Source organism: Nannospalax galili, unplaced genomic scaffold (assembly GCF_000622305.1).
Source record: "Nannospalax galili isolate Female #2095 unplaced genomic scaffold, S.galili_v1.0 scaffold210, whole genome shotgun sequence".
NCBI lineage: Eukaryota > Metazoa > Chordata > Mammalia > Rodentia > Spalacidae > Nannospalax > Nannospalax galili.
In genome coordinates, this window is record NW_008329365.1 from 20,280 (window position 1) to 32,513 (window position 12,234).

General features: G+C 45.0%; 1 protein-coding gene across 1 annotated transcript in view; it reads left to right on the forward strand.

Annotated features, from left to right (window-relative positions):
* The window catches only part of Plbd1 (phospholipase B domain containing 1), a 65,583-nt gene that overhangs the window by 6,463 nt on the left and 46,886 nt on the right, over positions 1 to 12,234 (forward strand). The window contains exon 2 of the mRNA XM_008837666.3: positions 11,349 to 11,568. Within this exon, the coding sequence (XP_008835888.1) occupies positions 11,349 to 11,568 (220 nt within the window). The remainder of the gene's footprint in view (positions 1 to 11,348; positions 11,569 to 12,234) is intronic.

Consider the following 12,234-nt stretch of genomic DNA (forward strand, 5'->3'; position numbering starts at 1 on the left):
ACAGGAAGTTACTAGAGTTTTGAAAAAAAAGTGAAATAGAGGTAGTGAAATTATGAAGAAATGTTTGTCTAAAACTTGAAACTCTGTGTCCATGTAGACAGTAGATGTCATGTGACATCTTCCTGGGGGAATCTGTGGAAGTCTTTTGATTGAGAGGTTGAAAATAGAATGTGCCAACGCCTGATGCTGGGAGTGAGGCAGATGATAATGCTGAGTTCCTTAAGCATTGTTCTCTTTGCGATCCTTGTAAACTTAAGTTATCAAAGTTTCAATTCCTAATTCAAAACCAAGAACTGATATACAGGGCCAGCAAGGTGGCTCTGGGGAAAGGTGCCTGCTGTGCAAGCCTGACAACCTGAGTTTGAGCCTCCTACACGTCAAAATGAGAGAACTGACTCTACACGGTTGTCCTCCGACTTCCACACATGCACCATCGCACACACCCCCATCAAATACACACACAATAAGAACACTTAAAAAAAAACAAAAAAAACAATATACTTTGAGTTTGATGTGAGTCTGTCCCAATGTGTGACCTTCCCAGTCTGTGTGACAGTTCTAGATTTAGGGGGCTACGTAATTAAGAAAGCATTGTGCTAGGCCCCAGTGAGTGGATAACAGTAACAGATGGGATCTGTCTGGCCTGCCAATCTCAAGGAGCTTGTGATCAAGTTCATTGAACCAAATGTACACAAAATATGTCTCATGAGTGAGTGGTCTAGATGAGAGCTAAGTACTGGACTGCCAAGCAAGCATGGGGTGCACATCTCTAATCCCAGCACTTGGGAGGCAGAAGTGGGGCTGCATAGTGAAACCCTGTCTCAGTGAAACAGAAGAGAGCTGCAGGGAGGGAGGAAGGGAGGAAGAGAAAGGAGAAAGGGGGGAGGGAGAGGGAGGAGAGAGAGAGCTGAGGGAGGAAGAGAGAGGCAAGAGGGAGGGAGGGGGGAGAGGGAGAAAGCGGGAAAGGGGAAGGGGGGAAAGGAGGAGGGGGGAAGGGAGGGGGGACGAAGAGGGAGTGGGGAGGGAGAGAAGAACCAAATCAGATTGAGGCAGAGTAGACATGCTATTGACAGGCTTTGGGCAGGAACTGTGACTCCATGGGCTTTGAAATATAGGTATGTATCAGGGGGTAGAGACGGATCCTTCCAGATAGCTAAGCAAATCTCAAGTTGTTTTTTGCATTCATGTTTTGTTGCTTTGAAACTATTTTTTTTTAACTTTTATAAAAACTTTATTGAGAATTTCATACATGTATACAAGGCATTTTGATCAAATCCATAAATCCATGCCCACTCCCTCCCCTCCAACATTCCCCCCTCTGAAGAGGTAACCCTAAAATCTTTTAAGGATTGTATACAAGCTCTCAAATATTTTTGACATTTTTTGGCCTTGGAACAGACTATGTTGCTAACAGGCCCAAGGACATTTTGATGTTTAGCCAAGAAACTGGCTACTTTGAGGGGGATCTTTTTACCCTAACTGCCTAGTCATCTCCTACTTCCTATTCTTATCACACCATCCTCTGAAGGGGTTATCCAAATTGCCAATAGGGAATAGAGACACAGGCCACTCTTCTTCCATGCTGAACAGGGACACAGGGTGAGGCAACTGGAGTTCCCCTTCAGTGGATCTATCTAAAAGACTCCCAAATTGCATAACTCTTATCTGTAGGGGGAAAACAAAGTCCCTGAATCATGAATAGGAGATGTGAAGGAGAAGTCTAAAGGCTCTTTGTCCTGGACGTATACAGGTGTGGCCAGTGGTGCCTTACCCCTACTGCACAACACAGTGTCTTGATTTCCACCCCAACATCTCTGAAGTCCTTGTTGCTTAGCACTGGAGCCCTGGCTAACCCGAGAGTGAGTGGGGGCTTTAACACTCTGTGGAGCGAGCTTCAGACTCTACAGGGAGGGACCAGGCAGAGAAATGCAACCTCTTGCACCCATGCTGGGTTTGGTTTTGTGGCACTGTCTCACTATGTAGCCCAGGCTGGCCTCAAACTCGTAGGATCTCCCTACCTCTGCCTCCCAAGTGCTGGGATTACAGGTGTGGGACACCATGTCTTCTGCTCCTCTTCCATCCTTGGGATAGAGCCTATGAAAGGCTCTTCCTCAGAGGGCTCCAGGGAGATCAGCCCCAAGTCCACAGTAGGGACCCTCAGATCCACTGTCTCTGTTTCTCTCATCTACTCCCCGAGCCCTTCCTGCCTATTCCCTGGGAGCCCTTGCCAAAATAACCCTCTCAGTCAGAGTCCTAGGCTTTGAACTCTTGGACAGAGCCACGCCCAACCCCTGCTTATCATTTTGTGCTCGACCACGGTTTAATCCACAAAGCAGTTATTTCCTCAGTGACTTTCATGAAGAGTCAAAGCAAGTCTAAAACCCAGAGAGCAGTTTCCCAAGAGCCCTTGCAGAAGGAGCAGTTCAGTGCACAGAAAGGCGGGGATGTGAATTCAGGGCACATAAAAGAGGAAGCTAGTAAAGACAGAATTGGTGAATTGTGAACTCAACCCAATACGAGCAGATTAAATCTCAATTATATTACTATTATCTCTCATCTGTCCCACCTGATCACTCTTGCTTCTTTCTTTTTATCTCCCTCTAAATGAATGAATATATTAGGTTAGCACTTAGGGTTAAAAGCCATTTACTCTTTTATAAAATGAGATCCTAGGAGAACTAGGCTCTGAATATGAAAGAGCCATTTGGATATGGTAGATCACACCTGTAACTCCAGCACTCAGGAAGCTGAAGCAGGAGGGTTGTCATGAGTTAAAGGCCAGCAGGCTACACAGTGAGTTCCAGGCAAACCTGGGCTACAGAGTGAGACCTACATTTTAAAAATTGGAGAGAATATAATCTACAAATTCTAAGGGTTAAGCTTTTTCAGTTGAAGAAACTAAACTCAGAGGATACTAAAGTGCGTAAGAAACTTAATCAGGGCATTTGAGCGTTTACATAAAGACAAATATAAAAATCATTGAGAGCCCCCCCCGGCTTTATTTAGAGAAGAAAATACTCTTTTTAAGATTTATTTTTATTGCTTTTTAATTGTGTGTGTATATGGGGGGGGTGGAGTATGTGCACATGAGTACAGGATCCACAGAGGCCAGAAGGAATGTCAGGCCCCCTGGATCTGCAATAACAGGCAGTTGTGAGCTGCCAGGTGTGGGTGCTGGGAATAGAACTCGGATCCTCTGCAAGAGCAGTACAAGCTCTTAAACACTGAGCCATCTCTCCAGCCTCAAATGCTCTCTTTCTAAAGTAACTGTTTTGTATGGTCCAGAGGATGATCTACAAGCAGCCATTTTTTTGTTTTGAATGGATTCTTTTTTAAGTAATAGGGAGGGAAGGAGAGAGAGAGAAAAAGCAAAACATAATCAAATTGGGCATTCAGATCATCTCAGAAACTGAATAAGGAAGCCCCTGAAGGCAGCCTGTGGAGTTCCCCACAGAGCGTTCTGGGCACAGCAGCGTCCCTTCGGGTGAGGCTTCCAAGGATCAATAGCAACAGACGGAGATGGCATCCCCAAACCCAGTGCTCACAAGGTCCAGCAGAAGCGGACAGGGGATCCTGAGGCAGCCTGCTGGAGCTCCCGGTTGAGCTCTCTTCCCATGACTGAACTTCCAGCTTCTCATTCCCACTGCGGACACACTTATATCATGGAATAAACAGCAGTAACCTCTGTTGGAAATGCTTTACCTCCTAGCTGTTCTCAGGGACACAGCGTCTTCACTCTTGGACTGTTTCGCTCTTCTCTTCCTTCCCTGTCACAGTTAGGAGTGGCCACCCATCCCAGACCTTGGAGGACACTTTGGGTCTGAAATGGGGGTGGGGGCACACCTGCTTCCAGAACCAGTTCCTCAGTGACATCAAATGACATGTGACACTTTACCAATATAATGTACGATACAGCACGTTCACCCAGATATTCATTTTGGATGTTGCTGTCAAACATGTTTATATCGGATCTTTCATTTCTACAATTCTAAGGAGAATATCAACACAGCTCTTTAAATTTTTTTTATTTTATGTGTATGAGTGTATTGCCTGCATGCATGTAAGTGTACCCATGTTGTGCAATGCCCATAGGGGGGTCTGATCCCCTGGAACTGGAGTTACAGACAGTTGTTAGCTGCCACGTAGGTGTTACAAACCAAATTTGGGTCCTCTACAAGAGCAGCCCATGGATGCTCTTAGCTACTGAGCCGTCTCTCCAGCCCCAACAGGTAATTGCCCCATTGAGCTGGACAGATGTAATTGGAATGGCTAGGCTACCCCATAAGCCTCTTACCCGACCCATGTAGGCATAATTACATGAGTGATTGCACACCAACTTCTATGAATGAATGAATGAATGAATGAATGAATGAATGAATGCTCTGATAAGCTTTCCTCTCATTAGAAAATGTACACAAAGTCTAGGACATGGAGGCTGGAGGATCAGGAGTTCAACGTCTTCCTTGGCTATATATGGAGCTAGAGACCAGTCTGGGCTACAGACCTTGCTAATAAATAAGTAAATAGGGCTGGAGAGACGGCTCAGCCATTAAGAGCACTAACTGCTCTTGCAGAGGACCTGGGTTCATTTCCAGCCCCCACATGGTGGCTAAGAACCATCTGTAACTCCGGTTCCAGAGTATCTGACACCCTCTCCCAGCCTCCACAGGCATTGCAAGCAAGCAAAACACTCATACACATAAAAAGAAATTAAAAACTTTAAGAAAAAATAAACACAGAATCAAATGAGATTCATCAAAGGAACATCCTTTTGTGGGGGTGCTCACTCCTCAATGGTGGGGTCAGTAGATGACATGTCTGCTTTCATTTGTGGCAGAAAACTAGGTTAGGATCAGGAGAATGCAGGATTTCCCACTATCTGCTCCCAACGAGGAAAGTTTCTTTTCTTTTCTTTTCTTTTCTTCTTCTTTTTTTCCAGACAGTGTCTCACTATGCAGCCCTGGCTGGCCTGAAACTTGCCATGTAGACGGGGCTGGCTTCAAACTCAGAGAGATCCTTCTGCCTCTGCCTCCCAAGTGCTGGGATTAAAGGTGTGCAACACCACGCCCGGAGTGGAAATGTTTTTAAACAGTAGAAATGTGTGATAACTGAACCTGCTAAGGGATTTCAGCATGAACTAAGGGACTTCAGCAGGTACTGAAGGATGAATGAGGATGGAACGGAAAACTCAGATGTGGCTTTAAACCATGCACTGAAGCTGGGTGTGGTGGTGCAGGCCTTTAATCCCAGCACTCAGGAGGCAGAGGCGGGTGGATCTCTGTGACTTCGAGGCCAGCCTGGTCTACACAGCAAATTCCAGGTCAGCTGGGGCTACAGGGAGACCCTGTCTCAAAAATACCAAAAATAACCAAAAAAAAAAACATACACTGAACTGTAAGTTGTCATCAGCAAGTTAAGGATAGGGCCAAGGTTCCTTCAATAGGCATCTGCAGAAGTCCACTTTGTGGTCAGGGAGGGAGGTAATACCAGTGTGAGAGAACCCAGCCTGAGTGATTTCCTTGCCAGCGCCAGCCAAGGTGTGCAGCCAAAGGGTTTTGGAGTAGGAGACAAAGCTACAATCGTGTTCTGTAGCTAGACCTGAAAGGAAAGGGGACCTTTGGGGCTTACCCAACCTTGCCTTCCTTTTTTCTTTCTGGTTTCTGTTTAATGACTTCTCCCAGCCAGTTTTATGATTTTTTTTTTTTAGTTAGAAGAACCAGTACTGCTTCCTCGTTTCCAGAAAAGGCTGAGGGTGGGGGTTGGAAGTGGGTGGACTAGAAAAGCCTGGTGAGGGCTCAGCTATGGTTTCTGGTATCAGAACTACATTTGGAGAACAGGAGCTGAAGAGACGGCTCAGTGATTAAGACCACTGGCTGCTCTTACACAGGACCCAGGTTCAGTTCCCAGCACTCAAATGGCCACTCATGACCTCTGTAACTCCAGTTCCAGGGGTCCAACGCCTTCTTCTGGCTTCCATAAGCATTGCATGCATGTGGTGTACTTACATATACATATATGCAGGCAAAACACACGCATAAAATTTTTTAAAATCAGAGACCATATTTCTTGTATTTGGAAGGAAAAGAAGAAAACTTTCTATGGAAGCCATTGATAAATGCTAAATGTGACACGTTGATTTCATTAACAATTAGGCCGTTATTTGTTTCCAGAAGTGTGTGTGTGTGTGTGTGTGTGTGTGTGTGTGTGTGTGTGTGTGGTTTGTATTGTTATTTTAAAACAGGATCTTGAAAGGGAGGAGGCCTGGAGAGATGGCTCATCGATTAAGGCATATTTACTTCCCTTTTAAAGTTCCCAGAAAAACTGCATCTTGAAACTGAACCTGCCACAAAGGCTGATCAACTGATCAGAACCTCAGTAACACTGAGAGTTTGGAATGTTGCAGGTCCAAAGCCTAATTACAATTTATCTTGGACTATCTTTAGCCCCCTAACTAGTCACTCTTTGCCCACCTTTGTTTCTGACTCAACATCCTGTGACTAACAGACAAAAACCTTTTGGAATGTATTAGCTTAGCAGACCATGGGCTTCCACCAACCAAAAGGCTGAGTGCCCTCAGATAGCATCTGAGGCCTGTAACAGAGATTTCTCTCTTGCTGAATCAGCCTTCTTAATGTTTCTACCAATGCATTTGAAAAGCGTCTTGATTTATGACTTTTTTTGTTCTATAACTATAAAAACTCCATGAAACTGTTACCACATTACAATATGAAATTTGGGATAGTTTGAATCTGTGCCGCTGGGCCCTGGTCACTCATATTTGGTTCCAGAGTAAACTGTCTCTCCCCTTTGAGGTGAGAGTTGGGTGACACCTTATAGAGGACCTGGGTTTAGTTCTCAGCACTCATGTCAGGAAGCTCACAACTGCCTCTAACTCCAGTTCCAGGAGATACAGCACCCTTTTCTGGTCTCTGAGGGTACCAGCATACATGTTGTATATACACAGACACACAGACACAAACATACACACACACATATACACATATATACATAAATAAAAATAAAACAAAATATATAAATAAAGCATGGTCTTGTTATGAAGCCTTGACTGGCCTGGAACTTGCTGTGTAGACCAGGTTGACCTCAAAATTGCAGTGATCCTCCTGCCTCTTCCTCTGAGTGTTGTGATTACAATCATGTGCCACCATGCCCATTCTACCAAGAACATACTGACAAAGCTCCACTTCCATTTAAACTTTCTTAAAGTCCTACTGCTTGGGCATGGTGGCATTCGTCTGTAATCCCAGCACTTGGGAGGTTAAGACAGGATGATAGTGGCTTCCAGTCCAGCCTGGATTTCATAGTGAAACCCTGTCTCAAACAACAAACAAAAAGCATTTTTCAGGTTTCTGCTGGTTGGTTTTTGTTAACTTGACACAAACTTGAGTCACTGGGAAGAAGGAACCTCAATTGAGGAATTTTCTCCATCAGACTTGCCTGGGATGGCGGACTGGCATATCTTCAAGGCATTTTCTTAACCATTAACTGATGTGGGTGGTCCCAGCCCACTGTGGACTGCGCCATCCCTGGTCAGGTGGGCCTGGGCTGTACAAGAAAGCTAGCTGGGACTGGGGAGATTGCTCAATGATTAACAGCACTGGCTGCTCTTGCAAAGGACCTGGGTTCAGTTCCAGTACCTACATGGTAGCTAACGACCATCCTTAACTCCAGTTTCAGGGGATCCAATGCCCTCTTCTGACCTCCACAGGCACTGCACACATAGCTGTACTTATATACATGCAGGCAAAACACTCATACACATAAATTAAAAATAAATTTTAAAAAATAAAGCTAGCTGAATAAGTGCGGTTTTGGAGGGGAGGCAAGCCATAAGCATCATTCCTCCGTGGTCTCTGTTTTAGTTCCTGCCTTGACTCCCCTCAGTGATGATTACAATGCAGAAGTATAAGCCAAATAAACCCTTTCCTCCCCAAGTTGTTTTTGGTCAGAATGTTTCATCACAGCAACACAAAGTAGCTAGCACAAAGGTCATAATCAAGATTGGTCCTGGCCTGACACTTTGTTGGCTTTCTGGGTCTGTGTGCACAATGATTAGTATTAAGATCGTACTTTAACTGGACTGGAGAGATGGCTCAGCGGTTAAGAGTACTGGCTGCTCTTGCAGAAGACCAGGGTTCAATTCCCAGCACCCACATGGTGGCTAACAACCATTCATAACTCCCGTTCTAGGGGATCCGATGCCCTCTTCTGACCTCTGAGGTCATTACATGACATGGATGCACTTACATATATGCAGGCAATACATTCATATACCTAAAATAAAAATAATAATAATAAATTAATAAAAAATCCAAAAGTCAAATGGGAGGGAAAAAAAAACCCCAATGCACTGCTTTACGTTATCAGTTTAATTTTAATACAAAATTTTAAAACATTTTTAAAAGGAAACAAAATGTGGGGCTGGAGAGATGGCTCATTGGTTAAGAGCTTTAGCTGTTCTAGCAGGACACCTGATTCAAATCCCAGCACCCACATGGTGGCTAGCTTCCAGTTCCAGGGGATCCGATGCCCTCTTCTGGCCTCTAAGGGCATTGCATGATACAGGTACACTAACCTACATGTAGGCATAACACACACATAAAATAAAAATAAATCAAAGGAAAAAAGATTATACTTTAAATGTTTATTTGATAGACAATGTTTGCATTAAAAAATGTTACTTCAATTCTGAACATTGCCAGGAGATTCTCCTATGTAAATATTATATACACCCTATATAAATATATGCCCTATATAAATATAAACCTGATATAATTAGTCAGAGATTCCTACCCTCCTAACCACTAAAAACTCCATTAAGTCTAAAACTAAATCCAGACCTCCTTCCTCCCTCTGTGAGTGATACCACATCTGTTCTGAGCTCTCAGCCTAGGACCTAAGTAAAAGCCAATCTTTACTCCCTCTAGCTATTTGAAGACTGACCTGAATGGAACACTTTTCTTTTTATCACTTTACAACAATGCTTAAATTACACGTATTTATTTACTAATTTATTTTTTGAAGTGGGAGGCACATGCATGTGGATATGAAGAGGACAAACTTTCAGGAGTCAGTTTCTCCTCCTACCATGTGGGTCCCAGGGATTGAACTCAGGTTGTCAAGCTTAGCAGCAAGCACCTTCACCCACTGAGCCATCTTGCCAGCCCTGAAATGTTTTTCTTTAACCACAGCAGATGTCTGATGGTTTCTAGGAAACAAGGTTCTGTATACTGGCTCCTTTCTCTATTATTCTCTTGTCTTCCCTCTCGTCCTTCCTAAGTTCTCATCTTTCACATTTACTTGGTTGCTTGTTTGTTTCCCCAGTGCCTAAGGATTGAACCCAAGGCCTCAGGCATGCAAGGTTAGCCATGTGCCACTAAGCTATCTCTCTCTCTCTCTTTCTTTTTGCGTTATTTTGTTTTTAGTGCTTGGAGATTTGTTTTTGTTTTTTGAGGCAGGGTCTTACTATGTAGTCCTGCATGGTCTAGAACTCACTATATAGACTAGGCTGGCCTCAAACCCACAGAGATCCTCCTGCCTCTGCCTCCTGAGTGCTAGAATTAAAAGCGTGCACCACCACACCCCGCTGTTTTTAGTATTTTGAGACGGAGTCTCATATAATCCAAGCTGGCCTCAAACTTGCTAGATAACCAAGTTTGGCCTTGAACTCCTGATCCTCCTGCCACTGCCTCCCAAGTGCTGGGATTACTTTGTTTCTTTTCCTGTTGCTGTAATAAAATGCACTGACAAAAGCAGGTTCATGGAGACAAGGCTTCTTCTGGGTTATCATTCCAGGGCACAGTCCATCATGCTGGGGAAGTCCTAGAGTGATAAGCTTGAGGCAACTGGTCCCATTGTATCTGCAGTCAGGATGCAGTCAGTGACAAAGACTGCTGATACTCAGCCCTCTTTTCTCTACTCATACACAGTCCAGGATCCCAGTCAGGGGTCTGTGCCACTCACATGAGTGGATTGTCACACATCATTTAACAAAAACAGGTTAATGCCCCATAGACATGTCCAGAGGCCCATCTCCCAGGTGATTCTAGATTCTGTCAAGTTGACAGCACTGATCATCATTTAGATGTATACCATCATGCTGGGCTCCTTTCACAGTTATTTATTGAGCACCTACTTGTGCCAGGCACTATTCTAGGTAGGAAAAAAATAGTCTGTGGACTCTAAGGACAAGGTGTAAAGATACGTGTACGAGGTACATGGATCCTTCAGGGACAGTCAGTCCAAGCAAATGGGCACTGCTTTCTGTGTCCTCAGTAGCCATTTCCAGATTGCTAGTTTGTTAACAAGTTAGCAAGAGAGGAAGTATCAGGAGGAAGAAACAGCAAGCGCAGACCAGGGGTAAACCAACTCCTGAAAGGATGGACTTGGGTGTGTGGTTTTTGGGTCCCAAAATGCTTGGACTAGTGGTGATAAAGTTGGACAGGTAGATGGGAGCCAGGCTATGAGTGCCAAGGGAGCACACCAAACAATTTCTTTTGTTAAAAAAAATATTGAGCCAGGCGTGGTGGTGCACGCCTTTAATCCCAGCACTCAGGAAGCAGAGGCAGGCAGATCTCTGTGAGTTCAAGGCCATCCTGGTCTACATAGTGAGTTCTAGGACAGCTGGGGCTACAGGGAGACCCTGTCTCAAAAAGACCAAAAAAAAAAAAAAGTGAGACAGGATTTCACTAAGTTGCCCAACCTGGCCTCAAACATTAGATTCTCCCACCTCAGCCTTCCAAATACTGGGATCACAGGCATGTGCCACCATGCCTGGCTTAGAGTAGAAATGTGTGTGAAGGTGTGTTGTATGTGCTCATGTGTGCTATATGTATGTGCTCATATGCGTTTTATTTGGGTGTAGGCATGTGTGTTATGTGTTCATGTGTTATGCATGTGTGTTTGTGTGTTGGTATGTGTGTTCATGTGTGTTGTGTGTGTGTACATGTGTGCATGTGGTGGCCAGAGGTCAACCTCGTGTTGTTCCTTGGGCTGCATCTACCTTGCTTTTTTAGAGACAGTCTCTCACTGGCCTGGAACTCATCAAGTAGGCTAGGCTAGCCGACCAGCAAGCAGCAGGGATTCATCTGTGTCCACCTTTGAAGTACGGGGGTTTCAGATGCATGCCACCACACCTGGCTTTTCCATGGGTTCTAGATACTCAACCACAGATCCTCATGCTTGCACAGAAAGCATGTTACTGACTGAGCCATCTTCCCAACCCTCAGAGTGGAAATTTTCAAAAGCAAATCCTGGAGTTGTTGGTCACAGAAGAAAAGGCCTGGGCCATCAGTTGAGTAGCACTCTATCATGATGCCCTTTCCTCCTAGGAGTCCTCTACGCAACTGCGTACTGGATGCCTGACATGAAGACTGTGGAAGTCAAAAACGTGCTGGACAAGAAAGGGGACGCCTATGGCTTCTACAATGACTCTGTGAAGACCACGGGCTGGGGCATCCTGGAGATCAGAGCCGGGTACGGCTCTCAAGCCCTGAGCAACGACATCATCATGTTTGTGGCTGGCTACCTGGAGGGTTACTTCACTGCTCTGTAAGTACACCAACTGGAGAGCTGTTGCCAGGCAACCTCCTTTGCTTTGTCCAACAGTGGCTCTTGCCATCAGGCTTGATGCGTTAGGATGGGAAAGTGGCTGAGGTCCTTTGCCCATGATAGAAATGTTATCAGAGTACCATTTACCCATAGTCCTATCTGCCTAGCAGAAGGCACTAAGCCCCAGGTTGAACACTTGCTAATTCTTCTGTTTTGAAATCTCCTCTGTTTTTTTGGTCTATGTGGTATATATACTTGTTAGTGAGTGTGTACACGTGTGTGGGGGGGGGGTTGCCTGCATGTGTACTTGTTTGTGTGTATAGGCAGGGTTGCTGTGGGATGTCTAACTCAATCTTTCTCCACCTTTAGGTTTTGGGGGTGGGTCTCTCACTGAGTCTGAGGCTCTTTTACTTCGTTAGGCTGGCAGCCAATAAGCTTCAAGGATTCTCCTGTCTCCACCCCCCCCCACCCCCCAGCACTGGGGTTACAGGCAGACACTGGTGCATGCAGCTTTTTATGTGAGTTCTGAGGATCCAAATTCAGGTGCTCACGCTTGGGTGGCAGGCACTTTCCCAGCAGCCATCTCTCAGTCCCCAAATCTTCCTTTCTCATGAAGCTACTTTCCCTTTAACAGACACCACCACCATTTCCTCTTACTAGTCACTT